The sequence below is a fragment of the Natrix helvetica genome, assembly GCF_964273705.1.
Source record: "Natrix helvetica genome assembly, chromosome: 7".
NCBI classification, from domain to species: domain Eukaryota; kingdom Metazoa; phylum Chordata; class Lepidosauria; order Squamata; family Natricidae; genus Natrix; species Natrix helvetica.
Window position 1 is genome coordinate 14,832,810 of NC_138558.1, and position 19,959 is coordinate 14,852,768.

Sequence of the window (19,959 nt, forward strand, 5' to 3'; positions counted from 1 at the left end):
CTCCTGAAGCCCCGCCCCCACATCTCGTTTTTGCCAAAAATGAGTGAAAAATGGGCCATTTTTCACACAAAATGAGGCGTTTCTGCCTTCTCCTAGCCTCCAGAAGCACTCTGCAGGCTTCAGCAGCACTAGGAGAAGGCAACAGTGCCCCCAGTTTTCCTTTCCCCAGCCCTGCTGAAGCCTGCAGAGTGCTCCTGGGGGCCAGGGAAGACAAAAACTTTTTTTTCTTACTTACCTCTTCAAAATCTTGGTGCATCTTATACACCGGTGCGTCTTATAGTCCAAAAATATGGTACCTTGGGTCAGATTTGAGGCCTGTACAATTTGCGGCCCTGCCTTGACTATGAGAGCAGAAATTGCAGGGCAAATAGAGGCAACCTTCCCTAGTGTTGTTGGACAGATGTTTTTTTTCTTCCTCTAACTGTCATCTGTCAAGTACTCAGAAGAAGGGAGAGACACCCTTGCTAACTATAGAAATGAACTTTTGCTTTAATAAACAAAAGAAAGGTTAATAGCGAAGGTTGTTGCAGGAAAAAATGCCTTTCTCTTAGCTGGCAAAGAACCGAAAGAAAGATTCATGCACACAACATACAACAGGCCACAAATCAAGTGAAGGGCTTACTCCCCTCTCTCCGCAGTACAAATTCAATTTCATCTTTCCAAACAAAACAAAACAGACCTGCAAACCAATTTTGGATTGGCAAATTTCAACTCTTCTAGGTCTGATCCAACCATCTCCCTCTCTTAAGTCGTAGCTACAAAGCACATGTGGGGAAAAAAAATGATGTGGCTGAAGATACGTACAACTCCATTTTCTGCTCCAAACTCTTCCCATTAGATTATGTATCCAAAGACAGAGAAAAGCTTTTTAAAGATTGGACCATCTAGCTATATAGTTAACATTGCATTCAGCTTTTACTCTGTATATGTCTGTTTTGCCAACTATCACGTCTGTTATATTAATACAAGTGAACAAACTTACAATTTTAAACTTGGTGGGGCAAAGCTGGTAAAACAGGAAATAAAGTCCCCTTCCTTTCCCACTATAATTTGATTTCTGTATTCCAAGAAAGACTGGTGGGAGGAGAAAGGGGGAGAAGTAGGCTGGGAAACTACCCAAAAATTGGATTTGTGCACGCAGGCTAAAAGATGTAGCAATAAAGCTCTGATTTATGAGCATGTTTCCATGTAAAACAATAACCACAAATTTGCACAAGTCAAGTTCAAATTGCCTCAAACCACACGAAAGTGCAAACCTCTAGCTCTATGTACTAAGACTCCAATGGCTATTTCCCCCTGCAATGTATCTAAAGGTTGGAAGGTCCTGAGAAATGTAATCCCAGAGATAGTAAGTGGGTTTGTTTGCTCTTACAATATATAGTAGTAAGCCAGGTTGCTCAAACTGACAGAAAAAGCAAAGAAGGCACATATTGAGACACATATTGTATTATAATTTCTGAACTATACCATTGGAGATGCAATATTTATGTCATTACTTTTCCCCCAAAGCATCCAAAACAGCCTACGAAACATAAGAAAATTAAATTGGATTCACAAATTGCACTTTGATGATTTGCTAACCTGGTGTTTACTAATGAAGCCACAATTGATTGGATTCACATTACTAATCAGGAATAATCAGCAATCAACAATTTGTAGTATGGTGATTCATGTAGTGGACTAAAACTGAGGAGGTGAGGTTCAAGTTTATTTTTAATCATGGAAGGTCACAGAAGACTTTCGGTCCTTCAAAAACAACGTCGAGGAGTCTGGGAGCACCTGTTCCAACTTACAAGTTTTATTAAAATCACAAAAGGTTACCCTTTTGGATGTATGTGTTCTGACCTAGGCTTCCCCAAAAAGCATGAGGCGGAGTCCTGGTCCCGACAAAACCCCTTTTATTAAATGAATGTGAATTCCTCTTTCACTTCTCTTTTAGGGCCAATCACCTTCCACCAGTGACTTTACTCCCAAGTCTATCCTGATTTCTGAGTTGTTCTTTTCTTCTGGCAGCTCTGCGCATGAGCACACTGAGAACAGGCTCCAGCTGTTCCTCTGCTTCACCGCTGTCTAGCTCCGTAGGCACCTGATCACTGCCAGACAGCCTCAGCCCCGTTTCTGCCTCCGACGTAGAGCCCTCGTCCGAGCCTTCCCCAGCCTCCAGGACTCCCCAACTTCCTCACTGTCCCACTCTGCTCCCAGCTCTTCTGGGTGCTGGCGGGCCATAACAGGATGAACGAATGAATGATTTTTGGCTGCTTTAGACTATCATGGCTTTCTTTCTACAACATCCCCAATGAGAAGCTCCAAGTTTGGCCAATCATTGCCTTTTACCCCAACTCATCACAATGATAAAATGAATGAAGATCCTTTGGAAAGCTGCTTTAAGTTTCTGGAGAAAAGCCAGGCTATACATCTAACACATCCAACTCAAATCCCAATGTTCCTAAAAATTAGATAATTGAATCACTTGCCTCCGACGCCACAAAAAATGGTAGCATTTAAAACCAATGTGGGGAAAAAGTTAGCAAGCCTGTTCAAGTATAGGTACGACAAATCCTGCAACCTAAAATCAGAGCAAATCAGATTTCTGACAAATTAGATGTATGAACAAAGTGCTACTGAGGATTTAAACAATCTGCTCCACCCAAAAGCTGAACTTTTCCATTCTCAGGTTGAAAAGATGACATCACCAACATTTCAAGGCTAGTTTATTAATGTCTTTCAAATTGATTCTCAACTGAAAGGACAAATTTAAGAGGACATTCCTTTCTCTCTTGTAAGGCAAATATCTATATTTGTGGCAATTCTAAATTCACTGGAATTCCAGATGATGACATTTCTATCTAGCAAGTCTAACTCTACCTTTTTATCGTGCCTGTTCTTTATACCTTCAAAAGCTTTTAATTCAAGTGGCCCTGAGTGCAGCAAAGCCGTAGAGTGCAGAACAGTAATGAACACTGGGTTATATATTTTTGATGGATGGGTCAATAAAGCATTGATGCCAAGATTAAATTCAGTTCCCAAACACTGATGCAAGTGTAGCATGGCTAAAATGCCTTGGAATTTTGTCAAAGCATTGTGTATGTGTGCACACGCTTGGCAAGTAGGTTGTCAGGCCTGCAGTTATATTCCTTTTTAGGATCTTTGGCCTGACACACTCTCTCTTATTTCATTATTCTGTTTCATTAGTGTAGTAATTGGGAGGGGGAATAGAAAGGAGTAGAATTGTGGAATGTGTTGTTGTCATTCCTTTCTAGAAGCCCAAGGTCATCTTTTGTCTCTGCACCTCGACACCTGACCGGAACTAGCAGGGTAGAGATGCCAGCGTGGAAGAAGAAGATTGGACCATGTGATGGATTTATGGGTGTGGGGAAAAGATTATGAACTTTAAACTGGGTGGAATCCCAGGAAGGTTTCAGATTTGGGATTCCACAGTTTGTTGCCAACATGTCTGTCTTATTAAATTGAAACTTTAAGGATAGCTCTGCCTTGGACTCTGATTTAATTCTGCATGATATTTGGAACGCTGACATTGGTGTTTACAGAACAAAACCTACTGTAGATGGGATCAATTCCAAGAAACTTTCATTATTTGTCTGGTTATTTAAGAAACAGGTGTTCAAGAATGTATTTACTCTAAAGCAATCCATCAAAGATGAGCGGGAATTAGTGGAGTCACAAAACAGGCCATATGATCCTAGAGTTGGAAGAAAGCATTTAGACTATTTAATCCAAATTACTGCTGAGTGCAGGAAACCAGATTAAAGCATCCATGACAGGTGGCTGCTTGGCTTCCCCCTGAGGACAAACAATGAAGGGAAGAGCAAAATTTCCCCAAATGTTTGTTTCAACAGATTGAACTGCTCTGAACTTTAGTTTTTTATAAAAAAAAAAAACCATGGAACTGGAATCTGCTTTTAAACAAATTCAATGATTTTGTGTCCTGCATCTGGGAACAATGGTGTACAAGTCTTGGCTTTTAAGTCATATTCTCCCAGCCTTGTGAGACAAACAAGAATGACCTTGGGCACAAAGAAGCACCACCTCTATCTTTATTGTTGGTTTACATTAACAGAATTCTCCAAGACTGAAAGAACCTATTTCTCCTCTTACCTTTACAGTCCACGAAACTAGGGAAGTTCTCTTTTGACATGCCCCTATTCCTTCTGCAGGCTTAGCTGTCTCTTAATTGATTTCTGCCTATCTGCCACTCTTCCTCCTGTCTCTTAAGGCCATTGTCACATACCATTACATTTCCCCCCCAGGTATTTGAAGAGTGCTACCGTTTCCCCGAAAATAAGACCTCCCCAGATAATAAGCCCAATTAGGCTTTTGAGCGCATGTGCTAAAATAAGCCCTCCCCAAAAAATAAGCCCTCCCCCAAAATATTTCAACACAGCAGCAGCCATGAGGTGACCACGCTTGGCACTTCCTGCACCTCAAAAATAGTAAGACTTCCCCGAAAATAAGGCCAAGCGTTTATCTCGGGGGTCAAAGGAAAATAAGATCCTGTCTTATTTTCGGGAAAACATGGTATTATATCCTCTTCCACGGCTACCTTTAAAAGGCTGAAGTTGCTCAGCTCTTTCAATTTTTCTTCCCAAAAGCTAGCTTCTAGCTTTCTGTTTATTCTCATTGCCCTTCACTGAATCTGTTCCAATATGCCCAAATGCTTCTAACAACATTTACAATTGCTTTTATATTTCTATTTTATTACATTGTAAGTCACCCAGAGTCACTTTGGACAGTGAGATGGGTGGCATTTAAATTTAATAAATAGTGCAAATAAAAGGAAAATGGAAAGCAGCACCGAAAAGATGAATACCCTTATTTTTCTGTACCTTAGTTCTTGGTTTTGGCTTGGGCGTTTCTGTCTCAAGGTTCTTCAGTAAGATTGGAGGAGATGACTTGCAACGAGCCTCCTATCAGGAAACATCAAAAGCAATTCATAAAAAATATGTCCGGAGATACATCCTGAAACAAGAACAGACTACCAGTTCACTTGACAGGCACTTGAGCTTCAAATACAGATAGGTATTGAAATGTTCTCTTCTGCTTCTGTGAAATGATTTTTTTTTTTTATCACAACTGGATTGACTAAAAAGAGACACCTCAAAACAAAGCTCCAGCATTCCCGATGGACTTCATCAAAAGCTGCAATTGGAAATCCAAGCTTAGCAGGAGATTATTATTAACTGAATTCAAGTAGATAGGACTGCCATATTGCCAACAAATCAAGCAGGTCCTAATGTTGTGATTTGTTTTAAGATTTGGTAGGGTATAGATTTGATTTTACATAATAGATTTTATAGACAGATTTTATTTTCCTGGACTCCAAGATCACCGCAAATGGGGGACTGCAGCCAAGAAATTCTGTGAGCGTGGCTTGGTGGGCGTGGCAGGGGAAGGATACTGCAAAATCCCCATTTCCTCCCGATCAGCTGGGACTCGGGAGGCAGAGAATAGATAGGGGAAAGACCAGACAGAGGTGGCAATTGTCGTTTCTCTGAACTACTCAAAATTTCTACTACTGGTTCTCCAGAACCTGTCAGAACCTGCTGGATTTCACCCGCTTTGGACCTATTATGTGAAGACTCAACTCCCTTGAGGAATCAATAATATTGGGGAAAGTACAAGGAAAGGGAGGCTGATCAACAGCAAGATGGATGGATTATGGCAGGGGTGTCCAAACTTGGGAACTTTAAGACGTGTGGACTTCAACTCCCAGAATTCTGGGAGTTGAAGTCCACACGTCTTAAAGTTCCCAAGTTTGGACACCCCTGGATTATGGTAACAATGGTTGTACCATTAGAAAAAATGAAGGGCTAGGCTGGGCACAGATCATTTTGGAGAAGGATTACTTTATGAAGTCACCATGATCTGTTTGTTTGTTTATTTGAATTCAGGCTGCTTATGATTTTTCAAAGGTTTTCCCTGATTTTTAATTGTAAGCCACTTACCATTGTTGGAAGTTGGGCAGCCTACAAATTGCATAAATAAATCTGATGGCACGTAAGTCATAGAAAATAATAGGAGGAAGTTATTTAGGGCCGCAGTAACATTAGAACGGCATGTCAAAATGTGAAATAAAATAAAACAATGTGATTCTCCTTGGCAGCTGTACAGGACTCTAAAGGAAAGACCACAGGAGCTCATAAACTATCACCTAGAAATGAGTGTGTTTTAATCTCGCTAGGAAAAAATATCCCAATGGATTTTTTTTTCTTGCTCTAATTTTTTTTTCCGAAAAAATATCCATCTGCTCAATGAAATACTAATTGATCTGCAAGAATAAAATGTTCTCTTGAAAAGAAAAATCAAAATTTTGTTCATAATGCGAAACATGCTCCGTTTTACTATGTACCTTTCAGGTTTAATCTCTTCCCCTAAGAAGAGAATCAATATATGTCAATCGTGCAGTAGAAATGATAATCAGCTCAAAGCCAGGTTTGCTAAGCCATGTTAAAACTGATTTATGTTTGGTTTCAACACTGCTCTGAAGCTCAATTTTTCTGGCTTAGTATTACATATGAACCAGGCAGCTTCAGCAATTTTAGCTGAAAAATGTAATTTAACTTTATGAGTGAATGCATGCAAGTGATTAGATCAGAGGTGTCAAACTCGATTTTATTGAGGACCACATCGGGGGTTGTGTTTGACCTTGGGGGGCCTGGGTGGGTGTGGCCAGCTCGACGAGTTCCGTTTTGGGCTGCGATGGCCTCCTGCAACCCTCTGCCATAAAAAATGGAGCTCAGCGTATGTACCAATGCAGTCCTCCCGAACTCTGTTTTCACTGGCAGAAGCACTGTGGGCCAGATCTAAACACCCCACAGGCCGACTCCGGCTCCAGGCCTTGAATTTGACATCCCTGGATTAGATGGTATTTCTTGCATCAGCCCAACAACAGGAAGGAGGGGTGGGGAGGAAAACATACTACAGAGAAAAAAAATTGGCACAATGCTGTGGAAAATATAACATTGCACTAAGCCAGGTACATTTGCTTTTTTCTCTAATCCGACCAATTCAGCAAGATGTGAGCAACTGTTCTTTACTAGCCAATCTGTTTATACGTCTCTGTTATAGTTAAACCACTACCCTTACCATACAAACTTAAATTATTTTTGAAATACTTTGCCAAACTTCTCTGGAGACTTAACTGGGGTCTTTCTCACACTTCTTAACTAATATACAAGCTCATTACAGGTTAACACACAAAAAGAACATTAGAAGCTACCATTTCGAATAACTAACATGTTTCTATTTCAAGACCATGATTGCCTAACAGGACTATCTCAACTGTGCATAAATAAGACTCTGTGCTGTCCATTTTAAAAGGTGATTTAACATAAGTTTTCCTTTTATAGTTTCCTAGTCTAATATTTACTTATTAGTTAATGTCTTATGTACGAACAGACAATCTGAAATAACATCACCTTGTCTTCCAGATTGATTGTATTCCTGTATGTCAAACTTCTTTTTGTTAACGATGTGTATATTCCAGAAGTAGATTACAAACATACTTCAAATATAATACTTCAAATATCTGGAATATGTATGCAGTGTTTTATTTCCAGGCGTTCCTGTCACCTACCAAGGTTCTGCTTATTTAAGAATCAAGTAAGAATGTATGACTGTAACATGGTTGTTTTCATGGTCCCTCTTGAGTTTCACGGCTATGGTGTCATCAATCAAAAATCTTACCAAATAAAGATTCATTCTCCCTGATCATTAATTCTCCTTCCACATACATTCCTCTCCCTCTCCCCAGGCTTTTATTTCCCCATCAATTTAATCAGTAACGAGAACAACGAAAGCTTAAAGGGAGGCAAAAATTTTAAAAAACTGTTCAAGTGATGCCTTTCTCCGCACCATGTGCATTTGCCTCTTGGTTTACAAAACAGTCTCCAAGAGAGTTTGCTGCATGGATGATAGCAAGAAGCAAATTGTTTCACATCATTATCGCAAATGCTAAAAAGCCCAAAACAACTCCATTTACATGGCTGCTGGTTTTCGTTTGGACATAACACCAGTCAAGGACGTATCTTATTTTCCAAGGCTGCTTCCTATCCAACTTAAACAGTGGTCAGAATCTCAGATTTTAACTAGCACTCGTAAAGATAAAAGACACCGTTTCATACACAACTGAACAGCATGAAAGTTAAGTGCTAAGTAATGATCACAACAACTTTACTTGGAACAGCTTACATCTTGCGATGATAAGTTTAATTAACATTATCAAACAACATCTCCTTATTCCAAGTCCTTAGGAAGGACTTCATAGACAGATACAAATACCAAATCCAGTCTAAATATCTGGCTGACTGTGCCACGAACGTTAATAAATTGCATCAATGTTTACACTTTTTAAAAAATAATCTGGCATCACTAGTCTGTTTTAAACCTGCATTTCAGGCACATGGATAAGCCAGAGCTAATAACAAATGGGATAGAAGTGGAGAAGGGAAAGAAGAAAAGCAAAATGATTTTGGAGTATAAGAGCAAACCCAGGGATGAATTGCATAGGTTTGTTTGGGCAAAATATACCATATTTATTCGGAATTAACATGCAGTGGAGTATAAGATGCACCAAGGTTTTGAAGAGGCAAATAAAAAAAAAAGCTTTTACACTCTGCAAACCTCCCAAAAACGGCCTGTTTTTTGCGAAAACGGGTCCATTCCCCCCCAAAGGCATGCATAGCTTTTAGGGGGCTTGCAGAGTGTTCCTGGGGGGAGGGCGGGTGGGGCAAACTGAGCAAAAAATGGCCCGTTTTTGCAAAAACGGGCCCATTTTTTGTCAAACAAATTGCATGCATAGCCTTTTGGAGGCTTATAGAGTACTCCTGGGGACTGGGGGGGGGGGCAAAATTGAGCAAAAAACCATCCATTTTTCACTCATTTCTGCCCTCCCCAGTTCCCAGGAGCTCTCTGAAAGCCTCCTAAAGGCTATGCATGGCCATTTTGGTAAAGGGAGTGGGGTTTGGGGAGGCAAAAAATGATGTATTCAGTGTATAAGACGCACCCAGATTTTCAGCCTCTTTTTTGAGGGAAAAAGGTGCATCTTATACTCCGAAAAATATGGTAATTCTTGGTTTTTGATGGGTGACGGTGAATCATCTGTTCTTATTAGTGTTTAAGTACAGTGGAGAATTTAATATTATTGGGAAATCTGCCCAAATGGAAAGGTTTCAGGGAATTTGCAAACTCTGCTAGTGATCCAAATGTTGAATAATTAGACATGAACTCCTAAATGATTGGGATAGCAAAGGCAAAAATAGTTAGTCTTTGGAGCTCTCTGAGCTTGCTTGTTTTCTTGCAGACCTTTCATTACCAAACTAGATAACATCATCAGTGCTAAGGGCTAGTTTGAGTAATGAAAGGTCTGCAAGAAAACAAGCCAGCTCAGACAGCATCAAAGACCCCTCATGACAACCCTGAGCCACAAATATTCTCTTTTATCAGTTATAATCTTCTATTATTCTTAAATTATAGCTTTTATCAGTTATAATCTTCTGTTATCCATTCTTAAAAACTGTGGGCCTGGGGATCATTAGGAACAGAAGTTAGCTAAAGAAAAAGGGCTGAAGAACTGAGAGAGAACAGAAGGGAATTTAACAAGAAATTCACTGGCAAAGGCAAAGAAGAGAGCTGTTTAGCTGTAGCCATGGTATTTTCCTATTGGCTTTCAATTTCTCATTAGACTCAAACCAAACAATTGGCATCCAACAACTTGATTTCAGCTGTAATATGGCATTCTATTGCTCCTTTGAGGATAACACGCTCGTTAAGCTTCTATCCTTTGGTACCTTGGTATTCAAATGCTTTGAAACTCATCAAATTTGGGGCTCAATGCATTTTGACATAAAAAAATCGTCCTGGTATTCGTCGTTTGGTATTCAATGCAAAAGCTAGAACTAAGCTAAGAGCCACAGTGGCGCAGTGGTTAGAATGCAGTACTGCAGGCTACATCTGCTGATTGCTGGCTGCCAGCCATTTGGCAGTTCAATTCTCATCGGCTCAAGGTTGATTCAGCCTTCCATCCTTCCCAGATGGGTAAAAGGAGGACCCAGATTGTTGAGGGGCAATATGTGGACCCTGTAAACCACTTAGAGGGATATAAAGCACCGTGAAGTGGTATATAAATCTAAGTCTGCTATTGCTATTATCGGTGTCGGCTGCCTTGTGACTCACAACATTATTCCTTATGGGGAAAAAATGTTTGGCACTCATTGTTTTTGCTACTCATCATGCTTCCCAGAACCAATTAACGATGAGTACCTGTACTTCCTGCTCAGAATTTTAGCTCAGATCAACAAAATAATTCCTTTGCACTGTTTTTCTTCTATTTCTTTGATTGTTGCTTCCTGGAGCTGTATTCTGAGTGTCAAACAGGTTCCTGGAGGCAGATATACATACTCACTCATACCTGTTTTCCCGAAAATAAGACCTCCCCGGGATAATAAGCCCAATCGGGCTTTTAAGTGCATGCGCTAAAATAAGCCCTCCTCCAAAAATAAGTCCCCCCGAAAATATTGCAACACGACAGCAGCCATGAGGTGACCCGCTCACTACCTCCTGCATTTCAATTATAATAAGACCTCCCCAAAAATAAGGCCAAGTGCTTACTGCATTTTTCGGAGTATAAGACGCACTGGAGTACAAGATGCACCAAAATTCTGAAGAGGCAATTTACAAAAAACAAAAAAAAATTGCACTCTGCAGACCTCCCAAAAACTGATCATTTTTTGTGAAAACGGGCCCGTTTTTGGTTTTTAAAAAAGGGCATGCGTAGCCTTTAGGAGGCTTATAGAGTTTTTGCTGGGAGGGCAAAAATGAGCAAAAAATGGCCTGTTTTTAGCTCATTTTTGCCCGCCCCAACCCCCAGGAGCACTCTGGAGGCCTCCTAAAGGCTCTGCATTGCCATTTTGATGAAGGGGGCGGGGTTTCAGGAGGCCAAAAATGCTGTATTCAGTGTATAAGACACACCCAGATTTTCTGCCTCTTTTTTGAGGAAAAAAGGTGCATCTTATACTCCGAAAAATACGTTATTTCAGAGGTCAAAAAAAATAAGACCCTGTCTTATTTTTGGGGAAACATGGTAAGTGCACAACAAAACAACAACTAAAAGTGAGCAATATACAGTTTGGGTCAATGAAAAAGTACAAAACATTAAGAGCCATCCCCCACCCCCAAGCCTGAATCTCTTTTCAGGATCAGAGTTCACACAGACCATTTTACTCTGACACTTACTAAACTGACCTTGTTTATAGTAAATCACAGTGGGGGATAGGTTCAAAATCACCATTCAGCTTGCAAACACTCACTTTCACCAATATAATTTTCGGTGACGCTTTGCATCCTCCTTGCTTCTGAGGCTCCCATTCAAACAAGGGACTGTAGTTCTCCAACATGTGGACCATAATTTTGTTACAGATTTCCTGCTGCCTCATCCCTTCAAAGCCAGGTGGGACACTGCAAGACAAATAAAGCAATCAATGCATAAAGCAGGATGAAAGCATCAAGCACTGTGTGTTTCCTTTTCTAATGGGGAATGAAATGAGGGACGCCTAGGCCAGTCCAAGGAAGCAGCACAAAATAAGAGGGATGGGTCCGAACCCGATTTGTTCTTGGACTGATTTAAAAAGGAGAAAGAATTACTGTATTTTTTGGACTATAAGACGCACTTTTTTCCCTCAAAAGAGAGGCTGAAAATCTGGGTACGTCTTATACACTGAATGCAGCATTTTTTATCTCCTAAAATCTTGCTCCCTTCACCAAAATGGCCATGCATAGCCTTTAGGAGGCTTTCAGAGTGCTCCTGGGTGCTGGGGAGGGAAGATTTGAGTGAAAAACAGGCCGTTTGTTGTTCATTTTGGGGGGGGGGGACCTCCCAAGAGCACTCTGAAAGCCTCCTAAAGGCTATTCATGCCCCTTTTTGGGGGAAAAAAAAAACCGGGCCCGTTTTAGTGAAAAATGGGCCATTTTGGGGAAGTCTACGGAGTGCAAAAACTTTTTCTTTTAATTTGCTCTTCAAAATCCTGGTGTGTGTCTTATACTCCAAAAAATACGGTAAGAGTTTCAAATGATCATCAAATGCAGTGGAGTGTACCCTTGTGATGGATTAATTTTCCTAATCACTTTCGATTTTAGGGTATGCACTAAATATTACATCACGTACTCTAATGACTAAAAATGCAAATGAACTGCAAGTATAGTAAGCCATGGAACACAACAAAAAATGGGAGTCTGAGTAATAGCAGTTAGACTTATATGCTGCTTCATAGTACAGAGTCAACATATTGCCCCCAACAATCTGGGTCCTGATTTTACTGACTTTGCAAGGATGGAAGGCAGAGTCAACCTTGAGCCGGTGAGAATCAAACTGCTGGCAGTCGGTAGAATAAGTAATAGCAAGAGCACTTAGAGTTTAATACTGCTTCACAGTCCTTTCTGAGCTGTATTGTTTACAGAGTCAGCATATTGCCCCCAACAATCTGGGTCCTCATTTTACCGGAAGGATGAAAGGCTGAGTCAATCTTCAGCCCAGTCAGGATTAATTTCCAGGCTGTGGGCAGAATTACCCTGCAATACAATACTGCATACTAACCACTGCACCACCAGGGCTGCTCATATGACTATGTGCCTGCTGGTATGGTCTCCTAAAAAGTTATGGAAGATGAGTTCCAGAGGACTTTGGAGTAGAATCAAATGGATGCAAATGGGAGGTGTGTTTTGATAGCTGGAGAACATGTGTACTATTGGGAGAAGGCTGAAGGTACAGTGGTGGCAAAGTGACAACACAAGGTATGATGGCCTTGCTAAATCAAAACAGCAGAAGACAATGGGTTCTGACCTAGGCTTCCCAAGAGCATGAAACAACTCCTTGTCCCGACAAAAAACCCTTTTATTAATTTACTGTGAATTCTGCTCATTCACATTCAGCAAAGTCTTTCAAGGGAGGATTTACAGTCACAGACCTTATCTGGCCAATCTGCAGAACCTGGCAAAGAGTCTCGGAGAATCACGAACCAAAAGTGAACTAATTGTCTCCTGCAAATTCCACTTCCCTTTCGCTCCTCTTTTATTTCCTCTGGGAGGGGCATTCATCGTCCACCTGTAGCCTTACTCCCAAGTCGACCCCTGTTCTTTAGCTGTTCCCTTCGTCTCGCCACTCTGCTCATGCACACACTGGGAACAGGCTCCAGCTGTTCGTCTGCCTCACTGATGTCTGACTCTGAAGGCAGTTGATAACTGGCATACGGCTCTGGCCCCATCTCTGCCTCTGACATAGAGCCCTCATCAGAGCCTTCCCCTGACTCCAGGACTGGCCCATCTTCCTCCCCAACTTCCTCACTGTCCGAATCTGCTGCCAGCTTCCCTGGCCGCTGGTAGGCCACAACACAACGACCACGATTGTTGCCAGGGTAGAAAAAAAGATATGTGGGAGTCACACCATGAAGGCTTCTTCAAGAGAAGATAACAGTGTCCTTGATTGCTCATGATGATACCCAGAGATCAAAAGCTAGTAGAATCTGTTGTTGCAATAAAATTTCTCCCCCTCATTGGACAGAATGCCACCTTGACATATTGCAAGCCAATTCTAAAACATCTGTCACTTGCAAAAGGAATGATGACAAATGGCCTTTTAGAGTCAGGCAACCAGTTCCAAGGTTCTTTGGATATCAGCCCACCTGTTCAAATATATTGTGAAATAGAGCCTTTTGAATTATCCTCTTCGGGAAACTTAAGAGGCTCCGATCTCTTCAGCTTATTAGTGAACAAAACTAGCTTTCATTGAGGGCTGCATCAGGGTTGCTTTTGACCACAGGGGATCGGGTGGGTGTGGCAATGGTGGATGTAGCCAGCTCAACATCACCTGTCGGGGGCACCTGTGGTGGGGTGGGCAGGGCTTGGGGGGGGTACTTTTGCTAGTAATTTGTTTTGCCAGCACTCTGCCAGCGAAAACGGAGCTTGGGGACCTCATTTGGCCTCTCCGGGCTCCATTTCCGGCTGCGACAGCCTCCTGTAGCCCTCTGCCAGTGAAAAAGGCTACCGCACACAGCCCTTCCGAGCTCTGTTTTCGCTGGCAGAGGCACCGCAGGCTGGCTCTTTGCTGTTTCCAGGGTGGTGCCGCGGGCCAGATCTAAGCACCCATGCCAAGCATGGATTTGACATCCATGACCTACACCCTGATGAAAACCTTGCTCATACTATCAATCTCCTTAATTAGCTCTTGGTCAGTGTCATAATCACATTGAATTTCAGTAGAAGAGCTGAGTAGCAATTCAAGTGGCAAGTATTATCAGCCTTGTAAACGCCATTTAATGTTAGAAGAGAGAAAAGACTTTGTGGCAGATGTTGTGGCCCGCCAGGGGAGCTGGCAGCAGATTCGGACAGTGAGGAGGTTGGGGAGGAAAATGAGCCAGTCCTGGAGTCTGGGGAAGGCTCTGATGAGGGCTCTGTGTCGGAGGCAGAGAGGGAGGCAGAGCTATATGCCAGTTATCAGTTGCCTTCAGAGTCAGACATTAGTGAGGCAGAGGAACAGCTGGAGCCTGATCCCAGTGCACACATGCATTGCCAGACGAAATGAACAGCTAAAGAACAGGGGTCGACTTGGGAGTAAGTCCACAAGTGAATGATGAATGCCCCCCTCCCAGAGGAAATAAAAGAGGAGCAAAAGGGGAGTGGAGTTTGCAGGAGACAATTAGTTCACTTAATTGGTTCGTGACCCTCTGAGACTCCTTGCCAAGTTTTGCAGATTGGCCAAATAAGGTCTGTGACTGTAAATCCTCCCTTGAAAGACTTTGCTGGATGTGAATGAGCAGAAATCACAGTGAATTAATAAAAGGGGTTTTTGTGGGGACCAGGAGTTTGCTTCATGCTCTTGGGAAGCCTAGGTCAGAGCAGCAAGGAAGGATGGTTATATATGCATTGTTGCTCAAAAGGAAGACATGACTTGCCCACTCCAAAAAGAGTATCAGACACAAATGATAGCCTGATTTCATTGATTTACTGTCAGCAAATCCAAGACAAATCTTCCATTAAAATAAAACGATAAAATACTACGGAGAAGAAAACATACTATTTTTTTTTCACTTTTGCATACCTGCAGTAGCTGTACAGAATTTATTTATAAAACCAACCATCTATACTTATTTTGGCTGAAGGCCAACCGAGGCAACTCATACTATGTCATTTCTTTTAAACGAGGTACCGTAACGAATCAAAGCAATTCAGTGAAACAAGGAACGGCAAAATTCATAAAAGAATAAAAGTCAGTGTGATAGTGGTGTTTTGTCAACAATATCGCAAACAGAAAATGACAGAGTCAAAATGGATTCCTCATCAGTTCAGCATTAGAGCTCATAGCATCCCTGCCACCTTAAACCACCCCAGATCTGTTTGCTGGTGCTGCAATTAAATTGTCCTTCCTGCTGGTGGAAATTTGGCTGGAAAACCTCTGAGGTTGCCTGTTCTTTGTACCTTTCTCTTGGACATTTTCTAGCCTATTAGGAGAAATCTTTTCAATTCCGCTTCCTGCTATTAATAAGTGCATAGCGACTGCTATTCTGAATACACAAATCCAATTGAAATCAAACGAGTTAGGCTACTGAGTAAATAGACTTTGGTTGTTTAAAGCTGCTTTAAACAAAAACTGTGTTGCAAGCTTCCTCCACTCCCACCTTTTTAATCTCCCATATGATTAACCATGTGAGTGATCCTTTTTCTTTTCTGCCTGAAAACTCTTGCACAACGGGTTGTGTCCTCTTTGGCTCGTGAAACATTTTCATCACAGGCAAGAATTTTGATTGGGCAAGACACCCTTTGCCAACCTTGCATCCATGGGGGGAAAGAGGATTTGATAAGAAAAGGGTGTCATACTTTGCCAGCCAGGCTTTAGTTAAACTGCTTCCAATTACTCAGGGGGGAAAAAAAAGCTAGCATGAATATTACTGATGCTGCCCTTATCTGTTTATTTTTAGCTCAATGCCTCATATAACTTTCCAAGAAATGATAGGCAGCAGCTTCTTAGTTTGAAGGCTCTGATTCTTGGCTACATTTTGAAGTGAGAGAGAATATGTTCATATAACACTAGAAGTAAATTGCTCTGATAATCTTTGGCAGTAGTAACTTGAGCAATTTTACACTGTGCTTTAAAAATGGGTAAAGGTAAAGGTTCCCCTTGCACATATGTGCTAGTTGTTCCCGACTCTAGCCAGCGGGGCTCATATCCGTTTCAAAGCCGAAAAGCCAGCGCTGTCTGAAAACGTCTCCGTGGTCATGTGGCCAGCGTGACTAAATGCCAAAGGCGCATGGAACGCTGTTACCTTCCCATCAAACGTGGTTCCTATTTTTCTACTTGCACTTTTATGTGCTTTCGAACTGCTAGGTTGGCAGAAGCTGGGAGAAGTAACGGGAGTTCACTCCACTATGCGGCGCTAGGGATTCGAGCCGCCGAACTGCTTACTTTTCTGATCGACAAGCTCAGCGTCTTAGCCACTGCGTCCTTACATTAAATTGGATAGGAACTCCCAATTTGGCAATTACAACCTTCATGTCAAAGTGCAACTTGGTAAGCCTGACCAATAGATATACAGGTAGTCCTTGATTTATGACCACATAGGCACTGGAGACTTTGTCATTAAATGAGACATCACAGGACTGCATCTGATATTTACAACTTTGCAGTCATTAAGTGGATCTTAATGTAAAGCTTACAAATTCCTTCTGGCTTCCCCATTGACTTCGCTTGTTGCAAGCTGGCTGGAAGGTTGCAAATGGTGATCATGTGACCTTGGGACACGGCAAGAGTTAAAAATCCAGCTTGTTGCTGAGTATTCAGATCGCATTCATGTGACCAAAAAAGATACTGTACTGTTCATTATTGAGAGGACAATTATGAGTCACTTTTTCAGCACCATTGTAACTTCCAACAGTTGCTAAATGAATGGTCATTAGACGGAAAGTACCTATATCTGTATACCTGTACAACCCTACAGATATCTGCCACAGGTATATTAATATTGAAGGTAGATAATGTGGCTTATAATGGAATGGACCACAATTCCTTGTGGTGCCAACTTCTTCTGAATCTCCTAGTCTAGTTTGATGTCCGTCTCGTCTACGGTGAGTGAATCTTTGTAGTCTAAGTACAGCTGTTGAAAGAAAGCCATTTGAAGCTCCAAATTCTTGCTCTGCTTAGGTAGATTTTGATTACTTGCCAGATGTTCAGTATGTGCCAATTTCATCAGAATTGGGGCAGAAAGAAGAGAGGATTGCTATCTGGCTCTTAGTAACAAACCAAATTCACTTCTTATGAAGCGTGGGTCCAAGCACGCAGTTGGTTCAGAACGCAGCCGCGCGGGCTGTGATGGGGAGTACGAGGTACTCCCACGTAACACCTCTCCTGCGCGAGCTGCACTGGCTACCTGTGGTTTTTCGGGTGCGTTTCAAGGTGCTGATTACCATCTTTAAAGCGCTCCATGGCACGGGACCTAGTTACTTGCGGGATCGCATCCTCCCACATACATCCCTGCGGCCAATTCGCTCACACAGGGAGGGACTTCTCCTGGTGCCGTCCACTAGGCAATGCCAACGGGCGACACCAAGGAGTAGGGCCTTCTCTGTGATGGGCCCAACCCTCTGGAATGACCTCCCCCCGACATTAGAACCACTTCTGACCTCCGCTCCTTCCGGCAAAAATTGAAGACTCACCTGTTCCGATTAGCAGGCCTGGCATAATTACAACTGTCCCTCCTGGCAAATGTATTATTATCTGGTTATTTTAGGGTTTTTAATCTGTTGTGTCCGTTTTAGGGATTTTAAAAAATTATATTTATTCAGCTTTGTACAGTTCTTTTAATTGCATTTTAACCTCCTCCAAACTGTACATATTTAATATTTAATTTTTTATTGTATTTCTGTGATATTCTCTATGGACTGTACACCGCCCCGAGTCCCTTCTGGGAGAGGGGGCGGTCTAGAAGCACAAATAAATAAATAAATAATAAATAAATAAGCAGAGAGCACTAACTGGATAATGCTGGACTCTTTTTTTGTCCAAGGACATTTATTTCTGACATTTCTGGTACAGCGTATGGCAGGGGTGTCCAAACTTGGCAACTTTAAGACTTGTGGACTTCAACTCCCAGAATTCCCCAGCCAGCTGGCTGGGGAATTCTGGGAGTTGAAGTCCACAAGTCTTAAAGTTGCCAAGTTTGGACACCCCTGGCTTATGGCTACAAGGAACGCTACTTTCCAAATCAGGTGCTCTTCAATTTAAGACTGCAAGAAACAGTACATAAATGAAGAACAGACGTTTATGTCACTCAGGTCATTTCAAAGTAGACTGGGAAGCTGTTATGACACGTCTGTTCCCCACCCTTGGATTTAGAAATGAAAAAATAGACGATAAAAAATTGTGGTGGATCGGATTGGCTCTTCTATCACTGAATACCGGAGAACATACTTGTAACCGTCCTGTCCTGGTACTTTTCCATCGCCACCATGTGGTGGTGAATAATGAAGTGGGGACAGGACACCTAGAAAAGCTATTTTTGGGGCTTCATCTCTATTCTGAAAGTGAGGAAAAATAATTAAGCCCTCTGCTAAACCTCTCAGTTGTCTCTGGACAAAATTGAGAAGGTGATGGGAGAGTTAGCTTTATCTTAAAGACTTTTGACTCATTTTACACTAAAACCAACATCTTCTAGGTGAGTTGCCAGTGTTAACTGACTGGATTAGAATACAGGTAATCCCTGGGCTATGAGCATTTCCTTAGCGAATGTTCGAAATTACTCGATAAGCGCCCCCTAGCATTTGCGAACAAGGCCCGAAACTACAGATTTTGGAGCACCAGGGCAGTTGTTTGCCCTTATGAACAACTGCAGAGGCTCTGCAACATTCATCCTGCACATTGCCAGCTGAAATGTCAGAGGGCCAGCTCTGGCCCCCGGAGGCTCCATTTTGGCTTGTAGCAAGCTGGGGAAGATCTACGATGGCTGAAGGGAGCGTCGGAGGGCCAGATTCATCCCTCAGAAGCTCCATTTCAGCCAGCAACCTGCCAGGCCAGGCCTGCAGAGTCTTGAACAGAACTGCAGGAGCACGCAGCTGATAGGCTGGAGGGGAGACTGCTTGCTAGATCTTCACGAGGTTAAGTGACCTGGCGTGGCAGATTGTGGGGGGGGGAGCAATTGTGGGGAGCAAGAGTTATTTCAGTGGGTTGGGGAGGTCTTGGGTGGTCTTAGGCAGGTGGCCTGTTCCATCAGTAGGCCTCCCGTGGCCTTCCCCACTCTGAAATACCTCATGTGCACTTAACAAGCCTCACATTCTATTAACGAATGGGTGGGCGAAAGGAGGGAGTGATCCTGTTCAAGTACGAGATTCACTCCCACAAATCTTTGGGTTACGGATGGAATGGACACTTCATTCGTAACTCGAGGACTACCTGTAGTGTAAATTTGGGGCAAACCTGTAAAACACACCTGCCAATTGCTGAGTCACCCAATCTGACAAAACCAGATTACACCACACTGGCATTTCATTGGATTAGAAGACCTTGAAGAATATGACTACATGGAAGTGAAACATTATAATCTCTGGTGAATCATGTCCAGTCGTAGACCAGAGTGGCAGCATTTTGTAGTTAAATATTATTCAGGACTATCTCTAAAAAAAAATGGGACTATGACTAAAATCATTAAGCAGGATTAAGGGATATGACGAAGCTCAAACAAGGGTGCAATTAAACTCTTTACCTCAGGGGTGCCTTTTTTGCAATTAGATGCCTGGCAATTTTGCAACAGGTAAGAATGTGGAATGAAAAAAAAAAGGGAGGCAAAGTGTACAGATATAGATGGAGGACAACCAGAGGTGGTATTCAGCCGGTTCGAACCTGTTCACCGGTAGTGGAAATCCCGCCCACCTGCCTCGACTTAATGCCATCCTATTTAGGCACGT

General features: G+C 42.2%; 1 protein-coding gene across 4 annotated transcripts in view; it reads right to left on the reverse strand.

Moving 5' to 3' along the window:
• FAM13A (family with sequence similarity 13 member A) overlaps window positions 1-19,959 on the reverse strand; it is a 158,808-nt gene that overhangs the window by 115,559 nt on the left and 23,290 nt on the right. For all 4 annotated transcript variants that reach the window (XM_081959546.1, XM_081959544.1, XM_081959545.1 and 1 more), the window contains 2 exons: window positions 11,325-11,472; window positions 4,845-4,925 (listed from right to left, as the gene is read on the reverse strand). In XM_081959546.1, the coding sequence (XP_081815672.1) occupies window positions 4,845-4,925; window positions 11,325-11,472 (229 nt within the window). The remainder of the gene's footprint in view (window positions 1-4,844; window positions 4,926-11,324; window positions 11,473-19,959) is intronic.